Source organism: Panthera leo, chromosome B4 (genome assembly GCF_018350215.1).
Source record: "Panthera leo isolate Ple1 chromosome B4, P.leo_Ple1_pat1.1, whole genome shotgun sequence".
Lineage (NCBI taxonomy): Eukaryota > Metazoa > Chordata > Mammalia > Carnivora > Felidae > Panthera > Panthera leo.
The window spans coordinates 64,247,393-64,274,708 of record NC_056685.1 but is presented as its reverse complement, the minus strand read 5'-3'; the positions used below and the strand labels follow the sequence as shown (position 1 = coordinate 64,274,708).

Below are 27,316 nucleotides of genomic sequence, written 5' to 3'. Positions count from 1 at the left end.
ACATATGCAGACATTTCTCTAGTTTGCATTGTAGACCTTTTATTCTGTAATCCTTGTTAAACTGATAGCTTACGCCAGGGACTGTCAAACATTACTGTGACTTCTGGACAAAAGCTAGCCCACCATCTATTTTTACAAATAAAGTTTTATTAGAATACATTCAACCTATTTTGTCTATGGCCATTTTCATGCTACAACACCAGAGTGGAGTAGTTGGAAGAGACGCTGTTAGACATATACTAGGCCTGCAAAACCTAACATATTTACTGCCTGGCCCTTTATTGAAAAAGTTTACTGATTTCTGAGCTATACTTGAAGACACTGTAGACTTTTTTAGTTTATAATTCTTATTTAATTGACGGTACACTTCGTATAAGACTTGATCTCTTTGTGTCTGGGCAGCTTCACTCACTTTACTCACTTCTCACTCAAATACTCCTAATATTTACCCAGCTGTTTCATGTTTCTCTGCCTCAGCAAAGGACGTCATCTGGAAAACTCCTATTCATCTTTCAAGACCCATGTCAAAAATCTGATCCTAACTCCAAAGGCAAACAGATCCCTCTTTTCTGATGCCATTACCATAAGGCCACATTACATGATGAGAGGTCCAGCAAAGGAGAGGCACCAAGAAACAGGAATGAGAAGACACTTAAAAAATTGATGTTTGATTTTTTAAAGATATCAAAGTAGTCAATATTAGAAAAATCAGTACTTTGGTACAATTTCTTATAGCAACTTCACAGCTTAGTAACTTTCTTATTTTTAACTACAAGAGGGTTGGGGGTAAGTATCATAATCTTTTCAGAGTTTAGGAACTCTAAAAATCTTAATCTGGCCTGCCGGGGTCCAGCCCCAGTAGGTCCAGGGGTTCCCAAAGGATGAATGGCGTCCGTGAGATGACAAATGGACACAGACAACAGCAGTGTGTTAGACTGGCTGCTTTATTGTGGCAAACGTGGCATTATATTTGTTAGCAATTTGTTTGTAGTGTGCGTCATCTATGTTTCTCGGCATTACCTAATTCTAAAAATGTTCCTTTGTGTAATCACCCATTAAGGAACTTCATGGTTATTTCTTTGTAACATTCCCTCCTGCCCTTTGGTTATTGATTAATTTCCTCATATTACTTTCATTATGTATCTACGTTTATTTATAGTTTATAAGGCATTTGCTTTGCTATTTTCATGAAAGGTCATCTAGCTCTCAACACCTCAAGTGGAACATTTACAGGGACGTGACTTCTTAATTGTTCCTTTGAACCATTTGCAGCATAAGGAACAAAAGTATTCGCTTTGGTCTGGGGGGCTGGGAGGGAGCCAAGAGGACCCTGGGAACCCACACTTATGCGCTCCCAGAGAGACAATGTATACCTAGGAACTAATGAACCATCCTGTACCTTAACCCACCAGGTCCAGCTATGCTCTGGAATGCCTCCTGGGGGCCAAGTGGGCCTAGGGGTTGGAGTAACTTGTATCCATAGATACATTCCTTTGTTGCCGGAGTTTCTAATCCATTTGCCCCCCTCCTTGGCTGGGAAATATAGGGGGCTATCCTTCCTTTAGGTAGGGGATGGGCAGGCGGGGGTGGCACTGGCTGGATATAAGGTTTCATTATCCGTCTTTGGATTCTCATGGTTTTTCCCAGTTTTCCTGGGGGTCATCCCCAGAAAATGTCCCCAAGTTTGCCCCCCATGGGTTTATTTTGAATCATCAGTGCCAACTGGACCATGGGGATGACCAAGATGAGTAACAGGAGGGATACCAGTAGCTTCCCATTCAGAGGGTCACTGTGCGTTGCCCTTCCACCAACCACCCAGGCTGTGGCATCAGGAAGGCTGGATGGATAGGCTCCCGGCACTGGCCCTGTATTGCCAAATCTAACACATAGCTTTAATATGCAATTATGTGGATGGCTATGAGTTTATTATTGCCTTCCCTACTGGGACTATAAATTCTTTAAGCCAGTGACCATATCTTTTGTCCTTAAAAAAGTACATGACCTCACTGAAAGATACTCCTGAAACACTGGTTAAATGAAATAAAACTGAATTGAATACATTCCCTAGGTCTCTTATGATATTATTTCTTGATATAGAAATATATCCCTGGAGGAAATGTTCTTCATAATAGAAGTATGATTGAATTATTAATTTTAAACAGGGGTTTCAAAGGCTAGATAACCAATATTGAGTGCTTTAGCTTAGCATGTGAGATATTAGGGACAGAGAACTTATTATTTCTCCCCCCACAACCTGTACATCTCTAGAAATTGAAGCTAACATAATTCCCTGCCCTGTAGGTAATACTGGGACCAGGCAAGTTTTTCTGTTAACTCTATGTTAACCAATACTGAGATGAGGGATAAAAAACTTGGCTGCTTGTGGGAAATACTTGCTCCTAAAAGATGAGACCCACATCAGGACCCTTGCTTTGTTGTGCCTCCTAAATGACAGCCATTATGTCATAGACTCAATCTATCCCAACCAGCTCCCCACCATGCAAAACCCAGTCCAGAGCCTAAAATCCTATGAACACCCTTTGCCTAAACCTCCCATTTTAGACATTACTGGGGTTCTGTCGAGGTGGGTGGTCTCTAACTGGGAGAGGTCTAATAAATAGCTCTGCTTCATCAATGGGTTTTTCTGGTAGGAAATTGACAGTTCACTTGACCTCTCTTCATGGCTCCTACACTTCTTTCAGATATTTTATTTTTAAAAAATATCGAGGTATAAATAATATTTATAAGACTGGACCTGATTTTATTTTGTACACGGAACCAAATCAGCACACAGAGCAAAGTAGCTAAAGTTTTCAAAGTCGACTCTCTGATGTTTCCATATATTTCATATTTATAAAATAAATAAAACAATAAAATGTGGTTTGGTTAATTACAATTATCTGAAATTATAATTTCCTTTCTAAGCTGAAAAGAATAAATGTAAGAGAAAGAAAGAAACAATTTACTCATTCTTTTAACAGATGTCTATTCAATGCCTTCTATGGGTCAGGCTCTGTACTAAGTGCTATATAATTGTTGAGGGGGATAGAAAATAAACAAAGTAATATATAGGAACTATATAGAGAATAAGAAGTGCTATTTAAACCAGAGTTATTTAGAAAATAATAAATAGTTAAGAGAGAAATAGAACCTCAGGAAGAAAAAGAATCTTCTAGTTCTCTGAACTAAGCATTTTACAATGCTACTAGCTTACCTATTCAGAGAAATGTCAATACCCAGGCTGCGGGAGTATACTTTGCTTAGGGAGCTTCAGTACAAAGCAACATTCAGACCACTTTTGAGATTGAAAGCCAGCACCGTCATTTCTTTGGGAAAAAAAACAACTGTGGCATGTATACATAAAATATTATACTTAATACCGCATTAATTGGGAAGAGAGTTTATGATGGATTCTAACTCCTGGCAATAAAGGCCAACAGGAGGAAAAAACACCAAAAAGCTAAACCTAGCATTTTCTTAATTGGGAGAGACTTATAACACTACAGTGTATCCATTTGTCAGGGAATAAGCCAGAATGGCCCTTTGTGCAGAAAATGATTTCAAGTTAATTAATTAGACATTTGATTGGGAAAATTACCATATTGCATCTAGAAAATAAAACTGAAGAGATGCGTACATTTTCCCATTTGTTTGTTTTGTCTTTTTTCAAACTTCTGAGTTAAGCATTTGATTTCCATATTTCAATTACTGGTGGAAGGGCATGGATAAGCCATAAACAGTAATCAGCCAGACTAATAGTACAGATTCCCACAGCAACGGCATCTGGGTTAATGAATACTCACAGGATACCTTGGCAGACTTTCAAGAATACCTAATTCTGGCCTAAAGTAACCTCCCGAGTCTATCAGTCTACCACATGCCGTGATGGGAGGCTACAGCAAGGCTGTCTGGCCGCACTCCTGCCTGTGCAGAGAGGGTTTAGAAGGACTGGAGCTAATGGCCACTTCAAATATCTGCACTTCAAGTAAATTCGCTTCAAGTCCTCTGCATTCTTCATCAGTGACCAAAACACCAAACAACAAAATAACACCCTTCTTAAAAGTTTCTCAGAAACATACTTAAAAATTTTTTCTCAGACTGATTTTCTTCACGTGAGCTCACTGACCCCAGCCAAACTGAGACCTGGGATGCTCACCAGCCCTCAGAACAGAACACACACACAGGGAGTCAGTACTTAAACTGCAAGGATTGAGGTAAAAACAGAGGAGGATGTCCTGGTAGCCCTTTTTAATGGTCTGAAACAACCCCCCCCCCCCCACTCCTGTGCTCCCTGGTAGATACGTTGTTTCCCCAACACTCCAAAGCTGGGGGGAAGTGGCAATGATCAGAAATCAAATTTCAATTGTGTCAACACGTGATTTTTTTTTTTCTTCTGGATTCTTTCTTTCCCTTCCCAACCCTTGTTATCTATCAAACCCCAAAATAGTTTTGGATAGAGATATCAGCTTGGGAAGGGAGGAGAAATAGAAGCATACACCTGGGATGGCCTCTAAGTTTACTTACTAAGTTACTTACTTTTGTTACTTACTGTAACATACCACAAGCAAACCAATCAGGAAAATTAAGCAATTAAACTAAGCCTCACTACAAAAAAAAAAAAAAATTATTTGAACATCCACATGCAATGTTTTTGGTCAGGTTACAGCTGAAGGAAAATCAGATATTATCTTTTTCTTATAATTTTATTCTTATTCATTTATATTTCATAATCCCTTTCCCTGTGTGATTTGAAAGCAATCTGCAGAAAGAGAGAAGGGATTGCTCTTAATGAGAAGCTGTCAGGTTAAATTGATTATAATACAATTCAATTCCACCTAAAATAAGTTAACACAGGGCTACAGGATAAACTAAGATTTTTGCTTCTTATCCAGCAAAGTTTTATTATAAATTATCCTTCCAGGTTTGACTTTTAAAGGTTAGCTGAAACAGGAGGAGGGTCAGGAAATACCAGCACAGAAATACTGTAGGAAGATTAAGGCAAATTCAGACAAGTTCCTTTCTGAGAAATAAAGAGATTTAACCTTGGTGGTCAGAAGATGTGGCTCTATCTGGAGTGTAACTGAAAAACTTTTTGAACCTCACCTGGTTCTGCTTTAACGTGGACACGAGTTTCTGCAACGTGATATTTTCTTCTTCCAGCTCAGTGTAGTCCTGAAGGAGGCGGGCTTCTCGGAATTTGTATTCTCGGATTTCATCCTTCATCCGTATTCTCTGTAGCTCCACCATCTCATTGTTCTGAAACAACAGAACAGACAATAGATATAAAACTTATGCTAGGTTTTATAAAGTACAGATACTTGGTGGTTAAAGATAATAATAAAAACACCTCATAGAATGTAAGTCAGTCCCACCATCTTTTGAATGGCAATGTAGTGGTATGTGACAAAACTTTAAAAGCACATACACGAGATTCAGCAATTCTACATAGAAAAAACAATTTTAAAAGTATTTTCATAGAGAAAAGTAAACCTGTATATATTTACACAAAGAACTGGAAATAGCCTATATGTTTGCTATCGGGGAAACAATGAAATAAAGAATCAGGCATCTGCTGAATTGGCATTATAAAATTATTTAAAAGAATGAGAAAAAAATGAGGAGCTTAATATACTGAAAGAGAAATACAGCTACAATATATTATGAAATATAAAAGAAAATTATAGGTTAGTACACATACAGTACCAACTTTCCAGCCTCCGAGTATGGGGGCTGTCCATCCACAAGTTTCCCAATAAGCCACATGGTCTGACCTGCCTCTGTCCAGCCCTTGGTCATGCGTGGCAGTCTCAGTAGCTTTCCTCGTGCCCCCCAACCATGCTGGACTTGCCAGCTTGCTCCTGCCTTGAGGCCTTTGCACTTCCCCTCCCAGAACTTCTTGCCTCCAGATCAGTTTTTTAAAATTTTTTTATTTTTTATGTTTATTTAGTTTGGAGAGAGAGACAGACAGAGTGCAAGCAGGGTAGGGGCAGAGAGAGGGAGACACAGAATCTGAATGAAGCAGGAACCAGGCTCTGAGCTGTCAGCACAGAGCTGGTTGTGGGGCTTGAACATGTGAACCGCCGGATCATGACCTGGGCCAGAGTCAGATGCCTAACTAACTGAGCCACCCATGTGCCCCCCTGATCAAGGGTTCTTGACCTCATTTGTGCCATGGCCCTCTTTGACAACATGTTGAAGGTGATGAAGCTTTTCTCGGAATAATATTTTAAAGGGTTCAGAGCATGCATACTGATTATTTTGAGCTGCAAGCCCTTGAGAAACAGCTGATGCAGGACGGGTTCTCTCTGCCCTCCCCCTTTCTACCTAAAAGCAGGACACGAAACTGCCCCTGAGAAAGGCGCTCTCCCTGTACCAGAAGAGAAGGACATTCTTATCAGCAGCGACAGTATGGGCACCAAAATGGACCTGTACAAACAAACCTACTAAAATAACCCTGATCTTCTATTTGGTTCTCCATACATTTCCTAGTCACTGTTCCACAATGTACTGCCCCTAGCACAAGTTATCATATCTTGTCACATCCCCACAATTTATCATTTTTTGTGTAAAAGGTATATATAAGTTTGGGGGCTTGATGGCTTCTTTGGGTTCTCATTTTCCTTCTAAAGCCCCCTGTGTACACATAAAAAAGTTAATTTGTATGCTTTCTTCTTGTTCATCTGTCGTATCTTGTGTATGTCTTATATAATATGTCTTATGTTTAATTCTTTGGCTCAGGCACAGAGAGGAGGGAAAATTTCCTCCCTCAGAGCTTATGCTTTGACAGGATCACAAAGGATACTGATTATATTACAATTAAATTAATACAATGTTTTAAAAATTACGATATGGTAATCAGATCATTTATTACAGTAATGGACCCCAATTAATCATACTTCTCTTGGAGTCTCCTCTTAAGCTGACTCTGAGCTGGCCTCTGACTTGCTCTGACCTGCAGAAGGTGGTGGAAGTGTTGTGGGATTTCTGAGCCTCAGCCTCACAAGGTGGAACAGTGCCACCGTACGAAGAAGCCAGGCCCGCCTGCAGGAGCCATGCCGTCCAGCCCACAGTCAGCACCAGCTGCCAAGCACGGGAGAGGGACTTTGTGGACTATTTTGCTCAGTTGGGCTGCCGGGTGACAAGCGGCCCTGTGAGTGACCGCAGGCCAGTCCATAAGAACTGCTCAGCCGAGCACAACCCAAATGACCGATCCTTGGAATCACGGAGTGCTGCTTTAAGCCTCTAAATGTTGAGGTGACTACACGGCAATACTGACTGACAGCATAATCACGTGTGCTTCTTTATTAACACAACGTAATAATCAGATTTAGTGGCAGATCTAAGAAATACCATAATTTCAAAGCAATGATGATATTTCAAAATACCTGCAAGAACAGAGATGTGGTATGAAAATACTGATCACAAAGTAACAGGCGATGATGATACTACTGAGGCTTGATGCCTACATTCACATCAAGACAAAGTCAAATTTCAGCCTGACTTCAGTGAACGCAATGTAATTATTTTTCCCACCCAAGTTTATCATCAAGTCTCCTGAATTCTATTCATAGACTCTGAGGACCCAGGTCAAAAAAACTCTTCTGCTTCTGCTTGTCATTTAGATCTCAATTCAAATGTCTTCTCCTCAGAGGGACCTTCTCTAAACAGCTAAGATGACAGCTCCCTGCCTCCCTTCACCTTGCATGATTTACTTTATATGTCAGCCTTTAGTGTATAGTAGGCACTCAAAAAGTAACCATTGAAAGAATAGCACCAATCATTACTTGAAATCATTCACGTACCTTTTATACTTTTGACATTAAATTTCCTTTTTCATCTGAACATAATGAACCTTTTCTGTATTGCTCATCGATGTGTCCCTAATGCCTGGCAAATTTTAGGCCCTTATAACCATGGAATTAACAACAAAACAGGAATACAAATGGTTAACTCAAAATTTAAAGAAGAATATTATTGCTGGGATGATGGCTTTTGGTCTTGCATTGCTTTAGAGTGGGGACCAAAGGGAGAATAACACACTTTGAAATAAAACATACCTAAATCTGTGAAATAACTAGACTTGCTATAATTCTTCTTCACTATATAGTCCAGCAACTTGGAGGCAGAAATGTTACTTTATTCCCTGTTCCTTAGACACATGTGCTCAATAAGTATAGAATGAAAAATAGTGGAGTTTGGCTATAAAGCCAAATTAAAATATTTCATTAAATTATTTTATTTTGCAGAACATGAAACCTTGAAATAATATTGTTCTATTTCTTGAGAAACTTACCATTAACTGAGTGATGTATATTTATTTAGTTGTCCATATCTACCTGCATAAAGATGTGAAGAAGCCTGATAAATTGGATGCCAGTCATTTATATAAAATTGTAAAGAAAAATGTTAAGATATAACACATGCTCTAAAATGTGAATGTAGACATTGTAAAAAAAATGTAATAACCAGAAGCCTAGCTTGAATACACTGAGAATTAACCATTAAAATCTTATATAGTAAGATGGTAAATGTCAAATTTAAGGCCACAGAAACGTTAATGAGGATCACTATCAAATAACTCATAAAATGGCTAATGAAAACTCCTGATGCTAAATAAGGAAAAGGAGGAGCTTAGCTGGGAGACAGGTTAAGTTCAAAGACTAGCTAACAAGGAAACAGACATAAGGCCCAAAGGAAGAAAACTGGTCTTCTGTATTCTTTTTAATGTTTATTTATTTTTGAGGTTGGGGGGAGAGAGCACATGTGAGCAGGGGAGGGGCAAAGAGAGAGGAAGACAGAGGATTCCAAGCAGACTCCAGTCTGCACACTGAGAGCAGGGAGCCCTAGAGAGCCCTAGGGAGCCCTAGTTAGAGCAGGGCTCTAACTCATGAACTGTGAGATCATGACCTGAACAGAAGTCAGACCTTCAACTGACAGAGCCACCCAGGTGCCCCTGGTCTAATGTATTTTGCTAGAAGTCCTTGTTTTTGAACTGGCAAAGACTACATTCTTTGAGCGATGTTCTTTGCTTCCATCATAAATTTAAAAGATTTCTCCTATTGTTTTTTGTGCCACGAATCATACATTTATCTCCTACAATTTTTTCTTCCTGGGATAAGATGTTGGTGAGCTCTTCTAAAAACCCCTGTAAGGAATAAGGAGAGTGAGAAAAATAAAGCAGGAGAGAAAGGGAGACAAGGTACGACTAGGGAATGCTTTAGTTTGTCACCTCCAGAGATCTGAGCTCCAGTTCCTCCTCAGAGCAAATGGACCTGAAATGTTTGGGGTTGACTATCCTCATTATTTGCATTGCACTAGAGCATAGCAGCATTCTTAGTTTTATTTTAATTAATATTAAAAGGATTTCTTTTTGTGCAAACAATACATTCCTTCTATTATCGGCAAGAAGAAAATCTAAGCATTTGTTACCACACAAAAGTATTGTGTAAATAATGCCTTCCAGCCATATAGCTTAGCCTTTTATAAATTAGTTAATTCACTGTCACATTAGGTCTTTATAATAGTTTGTGTGAGATGGGCACTAGACCCTCCAGTTTATTCATCTGTAAAATGGGGATCCTAATACTTAACATTATGTGGTAATTATAAGGATTTAATAATGTAACATGGGGAAAGGAGCAGAGATGCCAGACACACAGATAATTTACCATAACACAACAGAACAAGTGTTGTTAGAGAGGTTCACACCACAAGGCTGAGCAGTCAATTACTACTGGTTAAGTCAGCGAAAGCCTTACAAAGGAAGTTACATTTGAGCAGACCTTGAAGGACACATAGTAGAGTTAACTAAATCGATAAAGAGGACAGCCCTTCTACTCAGAAGTAAACTTTTGAAACAAAAGCAGAGTCATATTTGTGTTGAGGGCAGTGTTAAAATACCCAGTGGTCAAGGGAGGGCAGAAGATGGCGGCGTAGGAGGACGCTGGGCTCACCGCGCGTCCTGCTGATCACTTAGATTCCACCTACACCTGCCTAAATAACCCAGAAAACCACCAGAAGACTAGCAGAACGGAGTCTCTGGAGCCAAGCGCAGACGAGAGGCCCACGGAAGGGGGTAGGAAGGGCGGAGAGGCGTTGCGCGCTCCACAGACTGGCAGGAGGGAGCCGGGCAGAGGGGCAGCCCGCTGGCCAAGCAGAGCCCCAGAGTCTGGCTGGCAAAAGCGGAGGGGCCGGACAGAGTGTGTTCCGACAGCAAGCGGGACTTAGCATCTGGGAGGTCATAAGTGAACAGCTCTGCTCAGAAAGCGGGAAGGCTGGAGGACAAAGGGAGGGAGAGTTGCTGAGCCCCAGGACAACGGAGCTCAGTTTGGCAGGGAACAAAGGTGCTAGCCAGTGCCATCTCTCTCGCCCATCCCCCAGCCAAAATCTCAAAGGGAACCAGTTCCTGCCAGGGAACTTGCTTGCTCCGCGCAAATACCCAACGCTGTGCTTCTGCGGAGCCACCCCTCCGGCAGCAGGTCTGACTCCCTCCCACTGCCACAGGGCCCCTCCTGAAGTGGATCACCTAAGGAGAAGCGAGCTAAGCCTGCCACTCCTGCCCCCATGCACCTTGCCTACCCACCTTGCCTACCCCAGCTAACAGGACAGATCCCCAGCACCACAAGCCTGGCAGTGTGCAAGTAGCCCAGACGGGCCACGCCACCCCACAGTGAATCCCACCCCTAGGAGAGGGGAAGAGAAGGCACACACCAGTCTGACTGTGGCCCCAGCGGTGGGCTGGGGGCAGACATCAGGTCTGACTGTGGCCCCGCCCACCAACTCTAGTTATACACCACAGCACAGAGGAAGTGCCCTGCAGGTCCACACCACTCCAGGGAGTATCCAAAATGACCAAAAGGAAGAATTCCCCTCAAAAGAATCTCCAGGAAATAACAACAGCTAATGAACTGATCAAAAAGGATTTAAATAATATAACAGAAAGTGAATTTAGAATAATAGTCATAAAATTAATCGCTGGGCTTGAAAACAGTATAGAGGACAGCAGAGAATCTCTTGCTACAGAGATCAAGGGACTAAGGAACAGTCAGGAGGAGCTGAAAAACACTTTAAACAAGATGCAAAATAAAATGGAAACGACCACGGCTCGGATTGAAGAGGCAGAGGAGAGAATAAGTGAACTAGAAGATAAAATTATGGAAAAAGAGGAAGCTGAGAAAAAGAGAGATAAAAAAATCCAGGAGTATGAGGGGAAAATTAGAGAACTAAGTGATACACTAAAAAGAAATAATATACGCATAATTGGTGTCCCAGAGGAGAAAGAGAGAGGGAAAGGTGCTGAAGGTGTACTTGAAGAAATAATAGCTGAGAACTTCCCTGAACTGGGGAAGGAAAAAGGCATTGAAATCCAAGAGGCACAGAGAACTCCCTTCAGACGTAACTTGAATCGATCTTCTGCATGACATATCATAGTGAAACTGGCAAAATACAAGGATAAAGAGAAAATTCTGAAAGCAGCAAGGGATAAACGTGCCCTCACATATAAAGGGAGGCCTATAAGACTTGTGACTGATCTCTCTTTTGAAACTTGGCAGGCCAGAAAGGATTGGCAGGAGATCTTCAATGTGTTGAACAGAAAAAAATATGCAGCCGAGAATCCTTTAGCCAGCAAGTCTGTCATTTAGAATAGAAGGAGACATAAAGGTCTTCCCAAACAAACAAAAACTGAAGGAATTCGTCACCACCCCTACAACTCCTACAAGAGATCCTAAGGGGGATCCTGTGAGACAAATTACCAGAGACATCGCTACAAGCATAAAACATACAGACATCACAATGACTCTAAACCCAACCCGTATCTTTCTATAATAACACTGAATGTAAATGGATTAAATGCACCAACCAAAAGACATAGGGTATCAGAATGGATAAAAAAACAAGACCCATCTATTTGCTGTCTACAAGAGACTCATTTTAGACCTGAGGACACCTTTAGATTGAGAGTGAGGGGATGGAGAACTATTCATCATGCTACTGGAAGCCAAAAGAAAGCTGGAGTAGCCATACTCATATCAGACAAACTAGACTTTAAATTAAAGGCTGTAACAAGAGATGAAGAAGGGCATTATATAATAATTACAGGGTCTACCCATCAGGAAGAGCTAACAATTATAAATGTCTATGCGCTGAATACCGGAGCCCCCAAATATATAAAACAATTACTCATAAACATAAGCAACCTTATTGATAAGAATGTGGTCATTGCAGGGGACTTTAACACCCCACTTACAGAAATGGATAGATCATCTAGACACACGGTCAATAAAGAAACAAGGGCCCTGAATGATACATGGGATCAGATGGACTTGACAGATATATTTAGAACTCTGCATCCCAAAGCAACAGAATATACTTTCTTCTCGAGTGCACATGGAACATTCTCCAAGATAGATCATATACTGGGTCACAAAACAGCCCTTCATAAGTATACAAGAATTGAAATTATACCATGCATACTTTCAGACCACAATGCTATGAAGCTTGAAATCAACCACAGGAAAAAGTCTGGAAAACCTCCAAAAGCATGGAGGTTAAAAAGCACCCTACTAACGAATGAGTGGGTCAACCAGGCAATTAGAGAAGAAATTTAAAAATATATGGAAACAAACGAAAATGAAAATACAACAATCCAAACGCTTTGGGATGCAGCGAAGGCAGTCCTGAGAGGAAAATACATTGCAATCCAGGCCTATCTCAAGAAGCAAGAAAAATCCCAAATACAAAATCTAACAGCACACCTAAAGGAAATAGAAGCAGAACAGCAAAGGCAGCCAAAACCCAGCAGAAGAAGAGAAATAATAAAGATCAGAGCAGAAATAAACAATATAGAATCTAAAAAAACGGTAGAGCAGATCAATGAAACCAAGAGTTGGTTTTTTGAAAAAATAAACAAAATTGACAAACCTCTAGCCAGGCTTCTCAAAAAGAAAAGGGAGATGACCCAAATAGATAAAATCATGAATGAAAATGGAATTATTACAACCAATCCCTCAGGGATACAATGAAAAATTATATGCCAACAAATTGGACAACCTGGAAGAAATGGACAAATTCCTAAACACCCACACTCTTCCAAAACTCAATCAGGAGGAAATAGAAAGCTTGAACAGACCCATAACCAGCGAAGAAATTGAATCGGTTATCAAAAATCTCCGAACAAATAAGAGTCCAGGACCAGATGGCTTCCCAGGGGAGTTCTACCAGACGTTTAAAGCAGAAGTAATACCTATCCTTCTCAAGCTATTCCAAGAAATAGAAAGGGAAGGAAAACTTCCAGACTCATTCTATGAAGCCAGTATTACTTTGATTCCTAAACCAGACAGAGACCCAGCAAAAAAAGAGAACTACAGGCCAATATCCCTGATGAATATGGATGCAAAAATTCTCAATAAGATACTAGCAAATTGAATTCAACAGCATACAAAAAGAATTATTCACCATGATCAAGTGGGATTCATTCCTGGGACGCAGGGCTGGTTCAACATTTGCAAATCAATCAACGTGATACATCACATTAATAAAAGAAAAGATAAGAACCATATGATCCTGTCAATTGATGCAGAAAAGGCCTTTGACAAAATCCAGCAACCTTTCTTAATAAAAACGCTTGAGAAAGTCGGGATAGAAGGAACATACTTAAAGATCATAAAAGCCATTTATGAAAAGCCCACAGCTAACATCATCCTCAATGGGGAAAAACTGAGAGCTTTTTCCCTGAGATCAGGAACACGACAGGGATGCCCACTCTCACTGCTGTTGTTTAACATAGTGTTGGAAGTTCTAGCATCAGCAATCAGACAACAAAAGGAAATCAAAGGCATCAAAATTGGCAAAGATGAAGTGAAGCTTTCGCTTTCTGCAGATGACACAATATTATACATGGAAAATCTGATAGATTCCACCAAAAGTCTGCTAGAACTGATACATGAATTCAGCAAAGTTGCAGGATACAAAATCAATGTATAGAAATCAGTTGCATCCTTATACACTAACAATGAACAACAGAAAGACAAATAAAGAAACTGATCCCATTCACAATTGCACCAAGAAGCATAAAATACCTAGGGATAAATCTAACCAAAGATGTAAAAGATCTGTATGCTGAAAACTATAGAAAGCTTATGAAGGTAATTGAAGAAGATATAAAGAAATGGAAAGACACTCCCTGCTCATGGATTGGAAGAATAAATATTGTCAAAACGTCAATACTACCCAAAGCTATCTACACATTCAATGCAATCCCAATCAAAATTGCACCAGCATTCTTCTCGAAGCTAGAACAAGCAATCCTAAAATTCATATGGAACCACAAAAGGCCCCGAATAGCCAAAGTAATTTTGAAGAAGAAGACCAAAGCAGGAGGCATCACAATCCCAGACTTTAGCCTCTACTACAAAGCTGTCATCATCAAGACAGCAGGGTATTGGCACAAAAACAGACACATAGACCAATGGAATAGAATAGAAACCCAGAACTAGACCCACAAACGTATGGCCAACTCATCTTTGACAAAGCAGGAAAGAACATCCAATGGAAAAAAGACAGTCTCTTTAACAAAGGTGCTGGGAGAACTGGACAGCAACATGCAGAAGGTTGAAACTAGACCACTTTCTCACACCATTCACAAAAATAAACTCAAAATGGATAAAGGACCTGAATGTGAGATAGGAAACCATCAAAACCCTAGAGGAGAAAGCAGGAAAAGACCTCTCTGACCTCAGCCGTAGCAATCTCTTACTCGACACATCCCCAAAGGCAAGGGAATTAAAAGCAAAAATGAATTACTAGGACCTTATGAAGATAAAAAGCTTCTGCACAGCAAAGGAAACAACCAACAAAACTAAAAGGCAACCAACGGAATGGGAAAAGATATTTGCAAATGACATATCGGACAAAGGGCTAGTATCCAAAATCTATAAAGAGCTCACCAAACTCCACACCCGAAAAACAAATAACCCAGTGAAGAAATGGGCAGAAAACATGAACAGACACTTCTCTAAAGAAGACATCCGGATGGCCAATAGGCACATGAAAAGATGCTCAATGTCGCTCCTTATCAGGGAAATACAAATCAAAACCACACTCAGACATCACCTCACGCCAGAGTGGCCAAAATGAACAAATCAGGAGACTATAGATGCTGGAGAGGATGTGGAGAAATGGGAACCCTCTTGCACTGTTGGTGGGAATGCAAACTGGTGCAGCCACTCTGGAAAACAGTGTGGGGATTCCTCAGAAAATTAAAAATAGACCTATCCTATGACCCAGCAATAGCACTGCTAGGAATTTACCCAAGGGATACAGGAGTACTGATGCATAGGGGCACTTGTACCCCAATGTTTATAGCAGCACTCTCAACAATAGCCAAATTATGGAAACAGCCTAAATGTCCATCAACTGATGAATGGATAAAGAAATTGTGGTTTATATACACAATGGAGTACTACATGGCAATGAGAAAGAATGAAATATGGCCCTTTGTAGCAACGTGGATGGAACTGGAGAGTGTGATGCTAAGTGAAATAAGCCATACAGAGAAAGACAGATACCATATGTTTTCACTCTTATGTGGATCCTGAGAAACTTAACAGAAACCCATGGGGGAGGGGAAGGGAAAAAAAAAAGAGGTTAGAGTGGGAGAGAGCCAAAGCATAAGAGACTGTTAAAAACTGAGAACAAACTGAGGGTTGATGGGGGGTGGGAGGGAGGGGAGGGTGGGTGATGGGTATTGAGGAGGGCACCTTTTGGGATGAGCACTGGGTGTTGTATGGGAACCAATTTGACAATAAATTTTATATATTGAAAAAAAATACCCAGTGGTCACACTGGGCATTACTTTGCAGGAATCAGTAAAGATAAAGCACTGACAGGGAGATAGAAAGAGAAATTCACAAAAATCTAGGAAATGGACAATTATTTTCAGCTTAGGTCTAAGTTCAGTATTATTCCATACAACAAAATGTTGAATTACAGACTAGTAGTGTTAATCTATGGGATGGAGGAAGAACCAAAATGTTTTCAGTGTTTAGAACATTTTAAGTCCTTAAATGGGCTGTAGATTAGAAAATAGTGCAGTTTGGTGTGATTGGAGCAAACTAACTCGAGACAATTTTGCGGGAAATTCTATGTTAAAGGAAGGAATCGGGGAGAACAAACCATCACAGTCTCTTAAGCAAAGCAGTCATGTGATCAGACCTATAGTTTGACAAGTGACCCTGCTTGGAGCAGGGAGGGTGGGCTACAAGAAGAGAGAGCCACAGAGAATGAACTTGAGCAGCCACTCCAAGAGCCAAAGTGAGAGAGCTAGGAGTACTGAGGTACGCTGCAGCTAGAATGGCTGACATGATAAGAAAAGAAGAGGGAAAAAAACAGAGTAAGGATAAAGGCACCTAAATCGAGCTGTAAGAAGAAAAGACATTTATGACAAAGTGAATGTGAGAGTTAGTGATGTGGCTTATAACGTTGTAAGTAGTATCAATTTGGATAGTCAAAGCAGGAACTTCTGATCTGATCTGGAGCAGAGATGCTGGTCCAAGTGGGAAAAGCTGCAGAGGGGGAACGGATGGGGTTATTTCTCACTTCTCTGCCACAGAGTTGCCACTGCCAGGCAGTTTGCTTATTTTCCTTCCCTTGCCAAAAATTAACACTTCTCTCAGTTGGTGAGAGGAGTGGACCATTGTTTTCTCTGCCTCTTCTGGGCCAAGAATTCTCTGCCCTGGGGCCAAGAATGCCTGGAATTGGGTAGCTGAGGAAAGTGTAGGGGTGGGGAATGGAGAGGAATAGGGGTCGTGACCCACTTTAACCCAAGGGAACCTGCTGACATTGCCACCTGCACTGCCCCAACTCTCCATGCCTTAGGACCAGCATATGCTTTATTTGAGGATTCAGTGAGCACAAGTCTCTGAGTTTCTCTTCTGCGAGGCAAGAAGAAGGATGGGGCTACTGGATGACAGATCATGGGACAGGTCCTGACTTCTCAGTTCCTCAACCTCAACTCGGGTGATCTGCTCTTCTATCACACGTCAGCCACCCACTCTGTCATGTTGTCACCAGTAACTAAATCTCCTACTCTTCTAAATCATCTCTGGTTCTCCTAACCCAACCATTCTTCCACCTCTGATCTCCAACTTGCTCATTATCTATGACCTTGGGTCTTCACTTCCCTCCTCATCCAGCTTCGATCCCACTACTGTCACACACTCTCTTGCAAACACATTTAGTTCCCTTCCATCCCTCTCTCTTGATCATAAAGATTAACTCTGCCTTGCATGCCCAAAACTGAACAGCCATACTCCAACACTTACTAACTTTGGCCGAGGTTACTTACTTCTCCATGTCTGCTTCTTTTCTTGCAGGAGGAACCACCTCCAAGGGTTGTTTTGTGGATTAAAATGGCACCTGGTAGGAGGGATCGATTAAAAAACCAAAAAAGTCTTGATTCTTTCAAATCCAAACAGGTCTTAAGCACTAGTGGTCATGCTACATGTCCACAATGTAGTAAGTTTCCTGCTTCCCTGTTCTCCTATCATCAGTTTCTCCTTCCCTCCCCTACAACCTTGTCTCACATTTCTTGGTTGTGGTAGTGTGGGGAGGAAAGCAAGGTTTGGCTCCTATTCCCATTCTCATTTTCATTAATTGCTTCCAATCTACTGTTCACAAAGATAACAAATCCTTCCTTAAAACTAACAAACCTTGGGGTGCCCGGGTGGCTCAGTCAGTCAAACATCCGACTTTGGCTCAGGTCATGATCTCACAGTTTGTGAGTTTGAGTCCCACGTCTGGCTTTCTGCTGACAACTCAGAATCTGGAGCCTGCTTTGGATTCTGTGTCTTCCTCTCTCTCTCTCTGCCCCTCCCCTGCTTGTGCTCATGCTCTCTTTCTATATCTGAAAATAAATAAATAAATAAATATTTTTAAAATTTATTTAAAAAAAACCTTGATCTTTATATCTGTATCTCTCTTTCTTTATGCATGATCACCCTTTCTCAGATCATATTTGTCTTCAGTCCATTCTGAGGAACACTGAAACTGCTCTCATCAAAGTCATCAATGACTTTGCATGCTGCCACTAGATTTGTAACAAGCATATCTGTTTTCCTCTTACTCCACTTCTTCAATGGGATTTACCCTCCCTCCTTTTAGAAACACCTTCTCCTAATGGCTTTCCAGACATCTAAACTAACCTCACTGGTTGCTTCTTTAGAGTCCTTTCTGACTTGCTCCTCATCTTTCTCTGCTCAACCTCTAAATGTTGACTGTTCCAAATCTATGCTGAATACCCCCCTTTCCTGTCTACTTACTCCCCAAAGGCAACCTTGTCAAGGTCTCTGGCTTTCAATAAACCACCTATATGCTAATGATTCTCAAATCCTTACCAGTGCTAACAGAACCCCATGTGCCCTGCCTCCTGCCTCCTTTAAAGAGCTCATCATCGGGGTGCCTGGGTGGCTCGGTCGGTTAGGCGTCCGACTTCGGCTCAGGTTATGATCTCACGGTCCGTGAGTTCGAGCCCCGCGTCGGGCTCTGTGCTGACCGCTCAGAGCCTGGAGCCTGTTTCAGATTCTGTGTCTCCCTCTCTCTCTGCCCCTCCCCCGTTCATGCTCTGTCTCTCTCTGTCTCAAAAATAAATAAACGTTAAAAAAAAATTAAAAAAAAAAATAAAGAGCTCATCATCTATTTTGCTCACATTCACCCATGAGGCTCCCTTCCTTGGCGTTTTGGTTTCTCAGCCACCCCAAGTTGGGTCCTCCTTTAGAGTTTTTGCATTTGGGTATTCCCTTTTCCTTGTTCACATTGCTGTTTCTTCATTAGGATCTCAACCTAAATGTCTTCTCCATAAGAAGCTTTTCCTGATCATTCAATCTAAAGTAGCTACCCAGTCACATTCACATAATCCTGTGTTAATGGTCTGGAAAATGCTTATCGCTACTGATTTGTTTGTTTGCTTATTGGCTATTTTTTCTCCTACTAGATGTAAGAGCCATGACAGCAGGGACTTTCTCAGTAATTGTTTATCACAGTGCCCTAGAATCCAGTGGGCATGTCACACATGGTAGTTGTATCCCAGAGCTCAACTCATCATTTCCAGCTTGGACAGGATTAGTGGTAACATGAAGAGAAGCTAAGGAAGTCTTTGTAGGGGTGAGTATATTTTATACATGTGAGTTCATAAACTGAAAAAAAATTTAAAAAGCATACCTATGAAGCAGGTCCCATGTAAAATCCCCTAGTGTTAAGAAATTCTTATTGGTGACACCCATTCATACATATTTATACTTTATTCCATCTCTAGAAATTTGCGCTAAGGAAAAGATTTGATAAAATCATTTACTGTATTGATATATGACTGACATGACTTGCAATGTTATCTCTCATAAGAATGGGTACAATGAATGAGAAACAGAGCAAGACATCTCTGTGATAACAAGCTGATGGACACAAAAGGATTTTCTTCCAAAATCACAATAAGGTAAACCCTATTGCTCTAACAGGCAGTATGTGGGCTTCACAGGTCTTCAGGAGAGCTACCAATGAAGGAAACACAATATCCAGAGCACCAAAGAGTCAGTATCTTTAATTGCAATCTAGACTTAATAACTAGGAAGAACAAACAGGGCAATTTGAAATGTGGCTTAAAACAAACATGCTCAGCAAGAAAAAGGAAGTAGAAGAATTGTTGTGGCTGGGCAAGAGTAATAAACAAGAAGAGAATTATGATTTCAGGGCAGCATTTCCCACAGTGAGTTCTGAAGTAGGCTACTCTATATAGAGTTACTAGGAGTCATTCAAACATAAGTTTGGGAAATACTATGTTAAATAAAGTCATGCGCTTATTTTTGTTGTTGTTGCTGGACTTCCCAGAGCACTTCATTTGCTAGTATGCTTTGAAACTTTGTAAGAGCAAGACATGGTATGCAGTGTTTGCTAAGTTTATTTGACTGCAAGACTTTTGCCTTTTAAAGGAAAATTTTAAACAATCCACAGACCAAATCACTGAAAAATGTTATTTTGAGACAGTAGAAAATGATAGTATCTGTACAGCTGAATGGTGTAAACCACTAAGCCCCTTATCACTTGCAACTGCCAAGGGTTGACTGGACGATCAGATTTAAATAATGGCATAAAAATAAAAGCAGAGGAGTAGATCAATATACAAAAGGGTAAAATCGGGTGCCTCGCTGGCTCAGTTGGTTAAGCATCCGACTTTGGCTTGGGCCATGATCTCGTGTTTCGTGGATTGGAGCCCTGCACTGGGCTCTGTGCTGACAGCTCAGAGCCTGGAGCCTGCTTCAGATTCTGTCTCCCACTCTCTCTGCCCCTCCACCACTTGCACTCTCTCTCTCTCTCTAAAAAAAATAAAACATTAATTTTTTTTTTAAAAAGGGTAAAACAGGGGTGCCTGGGTGGCTCAGTCAGTTAAGCATCCGACTTCGACTCAGGTCATGATCTCGCGGTTTTTGAGTTTGAGCCCCACGTCGGACCCTGTGCTGACAGCTCAGAGCCTGGAGCCTGCTTCATATTCTGTGTCTCCTCCTCTCTCTGCCCCTCCCATGCTCATGCTCTGTTTCTCTCTGTCTCTCAATAATAAATAAATGTTTTTTAAAAAAAGGGTAATCAGGATCAGGTCCTGATTGGACACAAATTACTGACTATACAAGAGCAACAAAGCCTGTGCTGCCTGGTGGGCAGATGGCCCAGACACAGACAGGGTGAGGGCAAGGATATGAGGGATGCCTAGGTTATACGAGGGGAGATGGTTTGCCATTCTGGGAGGACTTCCCAGACAACAGCAGGCACAAACTCCCCTAGCTGGGAACAAGGCAGGCAGCTGACACCATTTCTCTTCCTCACTCCTCAGCATAAACTAACTTCATTAACCAGCACAGTGCCGACAGTGGCAGTCTAAATAAACTGCTTACACCAAGGCCCACCTCCCTGCACATTGCAGGTACTGCTTTTTTGGGGGGAAGTATGCCTAAGAATCAGTGCAATGGGCCTCTCCTCCAGAAGACCAGAACAACCCCCCACCCCCACCCCCCAACAAACACACACCATGTCTACTACTGATCACAGAGTTCTGCAAAGCTTCAGCTCTAGTGGAAATAACATCAGGTCTTCTTTAACAAGTAGATCAGAGCACACCTAGTTAAAACTAGCCACACTCTGGCTTAGTTTAACCCTCTACAGAGAAACTCTGCAGAAGATTGACCTGAGGGAAAGAGCAGCCAAAAAACAGCAGCAGAGCGCACATAGCATACACCAGAGACACTTCCTGAAGCGCCAGGTTCTGGACGGTATATGACCTCTGCTTCATAAATCCATTTCTGTCAGGAGGAGGAAACATAACAGACTTTCTTAACATACAAAAGAAGACAGAGAGCTAGACAAAATGCCAAGATGGAGGAATTCATCCCAAAAGAAAGAACAAGAAAAGGTTAGGTCAGGGGATCTAAGCAAAACAGATATAAGTAATATGCTTGAGCCAGAATTTAAAACAACAATCATAAGGATACTAGCTAGGCTTAAGAAAAGAATAGAAGACACCATGGAGTCCCTTACTGCAGAGGTAAAAGACCTAAAACTAGTCAGGCCAAAATAAAAAATGCTATGACCAAAATGCAAAACTGACTGGATGTAATGACCACGAGGATGGAAGAAGTAGAGAAACAAATAAGTGATATAGAAGATAAAATTATGGGGGTACCTGGGTGGCTAAATTGGTTAAGCATTTGACTTTGGCTCAGATTATTATCTTGCAGTTTGTGGGTTTGAGCCCGTGTCGGGCTCTGGGCTGACAGCTCAGAACCTGGAGCCTGCTTCAGGTTCTGTGTTTCCCTCTCTCTCTGTCCTTCCTCCACTCATGCTCTGTCTGTCTCAAAAATAAACATTGTTAAAAAGAAAAAAGATAAAATTATGGGGGTGCCTACGTGGCTCAGTCAGTTAAGCATCTGACTCTTAATCTCGGCTCAGGTGGATGATATTACAGTTTGTGAGTTTGAGCACTCGGCTGACAGTTCAGACCCTGCTCTGGGATTCTGTCTCTCCCTCTCTCTGCTGCTTCCCTGCTTGTTCTCTCTCTCTCTCTCTCTCTCTCTCTCAAAATAAATCAACATTTAAAAAATGGGAGATGAAATTATGGAAAATTGTGAAGCTGAAAAGAAGAGGGAAAGAAAAATATTAGATCATGAATGTAGACTTTGAGAACTCAGTGATCCATAAAGGCTAATAACATTCATATCATAGGAGTTCCAGAATAAGAACAGAGGAAAAGGGGGCAGAAGGTTGACTGAGGAAATAATAGTTAAAAACTTCCCTAATCTGGGGAAGTAAACAGACATCCAAATCCCAGAGGCACGGAGAACTCTCATCAAAAATCAACAAAAGCAGGCCAACACCAAGACATATCATAGTTAAATTGGCAAAATATAGAGATAAGGAAAAAATCCAAAAGGCGGCAAGACAAAAGAAGTCCCTGACTTGTAAAAGAAGACAAATAAGGTTAGCAGCATACCCCTTACTCAAAACTTGGCAGGCAAGAAGGGAGTGGTATGATATATTCAACGTGCTGAATGGGAAAAATGTGCAGCCCAAGAATATTATCCAGAAAGGCTGTCATTCAGAATAGAAGGAGGGATAAAGAGTTTCCCAGGCAAACAAAAACTAAAGGAGTTCATGACCACTAAGCCAGCCCTGCAATAAATATTAAAGGGGACTCTGAATGGAAAGGAAACATCAAAACGGACAAAGACTAGAAAGGAACAGAGAAAATATCCAGAAACAAGGAGTTTACAGGTACTACCATGGCGCTAAATTCATATCTATCAATGATCACTCTGAATGAAAAAGGACTAAATGCTCCAATCAAAAGCACAGTGTGTCAGAATGGATTAAAAAAAAAAGACCCATCTATATGCTGCCTACAAGAGACCCATTTCAGACCTAAAAACATCTGCAGATTGAAAATGAGGGGTACTACCATGGCGCTAAATTCATATCTATCAATGATCACTCTGAATGAAAAAGGACTAAATGCTCCAATCAAAAGCACAGTGTGTCAGAATGGATTAAAAAAAAAAGACCCATCTATATGCTGCCTACAAGAGACCCATTTCAGACCTAAAAACATCTGCAGATTGAAAATGAGGGGATGGAGAACCATTTATCATGCAAACAGACATCAAGAGAAAGCTGGAATACCAACGCTCATATCAGACAAACTAGATTTTACACAAAAGATTGTAACAAGAGATGAATACCCTATATCACAATAAAGTGGTTTATCCAACAAGAAGATCTAAAACTTGGAAATATTTATGTCAACTTGGAACACTCAAATATATAAATCAATTAATAACAAACATAAAGAACTCACTGACAATAATACAATAATAGTAGGGGACATTAGGGGTGCCCGGGTGGCTCAATCAGTTGAGCATCTGACTCTTGATTTCAGCTCAGGTCATGATCCCAGGGTTGTGGTATCAAGCACCGCATCAGGCATCATGCTGAGAGTGAAGCCTGCTTGACATCCTCCCTCTCCCTCCCTCCCTCTCTCTGCCTTCTCCCCTACTCATGCTCACTCTCTGTCTAAATAAAATAATAATAATAATAATAAGAGACTTTAACACCCCACTTATAGCAATGGAGAGATCTTCTAAGCAGAAAATCAACAAGGGAAAAATGGCTTTCAATGACACACTGGACCAGATGGACTTAACAGATTATTCAAACATTTCATCTTAAAGCAGAATACACATTCTTTTTGAGTGTACATGGGGCATTCTCCAAAATAGATCACATATCGGGTCACAAATCAGCACTCAACAAGTACAAAAAGACTGAGATCACACTATGCATATTTTCAGACTACAAAACTATGAAACTAGAAGTCAACCACAAGGAAAAATTTGGAAAGACCGCAAATACATGGAGGTTAAATACTACTAAAAACCGAATGGGTCAACAAGGAAATCAAAGAAGAAATTAAAAAATACATGGAAATAAATGACAAACAAAACAAGATAGTTCAAAACCTTTGGGATGCAGCAAAAGCAGTCATAAGAGGAAAGTATACAGTTATACGGTTCCACGTCAAGAAACAAGAAAAATCTGAAATATGCAACCTAACATTACATGTAAAGGAGGTAGAGAAAGAACAACAAATGAATACTAAAGCCAGCAGAACAAGGAAAATAATAAAGATTAGAGCAGAAATAAAAGATACAGAAAATTAAAAAAAAAAAGGTAGGACAGATTAATGAAACCAGGAGCTGGATCTTTGAAAGAATTACTAAAATTGATAACCCCCTAGCCAGACTTATCAAAAAGAAAAGAGAAAGAACCCAAATAAATAAAATCACAAATGAGGGAGGAGAGATCACAACCGCCACTACAGAAATACAATTAAAAGAGAATATTATGAAAAATTATATGCTAACAAACTGAGCAATTTCAAACAAATGGATAAATTCCTAGTAACATACAAACTACCAAAACAAGAACAGGAAGAAATAGAAAACTTGACCAGACCCATAACCAACAAATTGAATCAGTAATCAAAACTCTCCCAACAAACAAAAGTCCAGGGCCAGATGGCTTCCCAGGAGAATTCTACCAGACATTTAAAGAAGTGTTAATACCTATTCTTCTCAAACTTTTCAAAAAAATATAAATAGAAGGAAAACTTCCAACTCATTCCATGAGGACAGATCACCTTGATTCCAAAACCAGATAAAGACCCCATTAAAAAGGAGAATTACAGAGGTGCCTGGGTGGCTCAGTTGGTTGAGTGTCCAACTTCGGCTCAGGTCATGATCTCATGGTTTGGGAGTTCGAGTCCTGAGTCGGCTCTGTGCTGGCAGCTCAGAGCCTGGACCCTGCTTCAGATTCTGTGGCTCCCTCTCTCTCTACCCCTCCCCAGCTTGCACTCTGTCTCTCTCTCTCTCTTTCTCTCTCTCTCAAAAATAAATAAACATTTTTCAAAAAATTTTAAAAGGAAAATTATAGGCAATATCCCTGGTGAACATGGATGCCATTATTCTCAACAAAATACTAGCAAATCGAATCCGATGGTACATTAAAAGAAGCGTTTATCACAATCAAGTGGGATTTATTATTGGGCTGCAAGTGTGGTTCAATATCTGCAAATCAATCAACGTGATACACCACGTTAATAAAAGAAAGGATAAGAACCATATGATCCACTCAATAGATGCAGAAAAAGCATTTGGCAAAGTACAGCATAGAAAAGGCCATGTATGAAAGACTCGCAGGTAATATAATCCTCAATGGGCAAAAACTGAGAGCTTGTCCTCTATGGTCAGGGACAAGAATAGGATGTCCGCTCTCAACAATGTTATTCAACATAGAACTGGAAATCCTAGCCTCAGCAAGCAGACAACAACAACAACAACAACAACAACAACAACAAAAAGCATCCAAATCAGCAAGGAAGAAGTCAAACCTTCACTATTCGCAGACAACGTGATACTCTGTGGAAAATCAGAAAGACTCCAAAAAATTGCTACAACTGATACACGAATTCAGTAAAGTTGCAGGTATATAAAATCAATGTACAGAAATCTGTTACATTTCTATACACCAATAAAGAAGAAGCAGAAAAAGAATTCAAGGAACCAATCCCTTTACAATTGCACCAAAAACCATAAGATATCTAGGAATAAACCTAACCAAAGAAGTAAAAGATCTGTACTCTGAAACCTATAGAACACTTATGAAAGAAATTGAAGATGACAAAAAGAAATGGGAAAACATCCCATGTTCATGGATTGGAAGAACAAATATTTTTAAAATGTCTGTACTAGCCAAAGTAATCCACACATTTGATGCAATCCCTATCAAAATACTACCAACATTTCTCACAGAGCTCAAACAAACAATCCTAAAATTTGTATGTAACCACAGAAGAAACCAAATAGTCAAAACAATCTTGAAAAAGAACAGCAAATTGGGGGCATCAAAATTCTGGACTTCAAGTTACATTAGAAAGCTGTAGTGATCAAGACAGTATGGTACTGGCACAAGAACAGACACATAGATCAATGGAACAGAAGACAGAACAGAAAATGGACCCACAACTATATGGCCAACTGATCTTCAACAAAGCAAGAAAGAATATCCAATGGAAAAAAGACAGTCTCTTCAACAACTGATGTAGGGAAAATGACAGCAACATGCAGAATGAAACTGGACCACTTTCTTACACAAAAATAAATTCAAACTGAAAGACCTAACTGTAAGACAGCCATCAAAATTCTAAAGGAGAACACAGGAAACAACCTCTTTGACTTTGGCCATAACAATTTCTTCTGAGATACATCTCCATAGGCAAGGGAAACAAAAGCAAATGTGAACTATTGGGACCTCATGAAGATTCAAAAAAACTTCTTCACAGTCAAGGAAACAATCAACAAAACTAAAATTCTTCCATTCTTGGAATGGAAGAAGATATTTGCAAATGACATCTGATAAAAGGTTAGTATCCAAAATCTATAAAAGACTTATCAAAGTCAACACCCAAAAAATAAATAATCCACTTAAGAAATGAACAGAAGACATGAATAGACATTTTTCCAAAGAAGACATACAGATGGCTAAGAGACACATGAAAAGATGTTCAACATAAATCATCATCGTGTAAGTACAAATAAAAACCACAGTGAGATATCACTTCACACCTGTCAGAATAGCTAAAATTAACAATACAGGAAAGAACAGATGTTAGTGAGGATGCGGAGAAAGGGGAACCCTCTTACACTGTTGGTAGGAAATGCAAACTGGTGCAGCCACTTTGGAAAACAGTATGGAGGTTCCTCAAAAAGTTAAAAATAGAACTACCCTACGATCCAGTAACCGCACTACTAGGTATTTACACAAAGGATACAAAAATACTGACTCAAGGGGCACATGCACCCCAATGTTTATAGCAACATTATCAACAATAGCCTAATTATGGAAGGAGTCCAAGTGTCCATTGACTGAGGAATGAATAAAGAATATGTGGTATATATATACAATGGAATATTACTCAGCCATAAAAAAGAATGAAATCTTACCATTTGCAACATGGACAGAACTAGAGCATGAGCATATTATGCAAGGCTAAATGAGTCAGTCAAAGACAAATGCCATATAATTTCACTCAACTGTGGAATTCAAGAAAAAAAAAACAGATGAACATAGGGGAAAAAATCAAGAGAGGCAAACCATAAAACAAACTCTAAACTACAGAGAATAAACTGAGGGTTGCTGGAAGGGAAGTGGGCAGAGGTTTGGGCTA

The 27,316-nt window shown here is 40.4% G+C and overlaps 1 protein-coding gene across 6 annotated transcripts in view; it reads right to left on the bottom strand.

Moving 5' to 3' along the window:
- Positions 1 to 27,316, bottom strand: part of BICD1 (BICD cargo adaptor 1) — a 245,582-nt gene that overhangs the window by 56,082 nt on the left and 162,184 nt on the right. For 5 of the 6 annotated variants that reach the window (XM_042946229.1, XM_042946222.1, XM_042946224.1 and 2 more), the window contains one exon: positions 5,104 to 5,256. In XM_042946229.1, the coding sequence (XP_042802163.1) occupies positions 5,104 to 5,256 (153 nt within the window). Of the gene's footprint in view, positions 1 to 5,103; positions 5,257 to 8,293; positions 8,322 to 27,316 lie in introns of those variants that run through there. The other variant, XM_042946227.1, reaches the window with a different exon arrangement.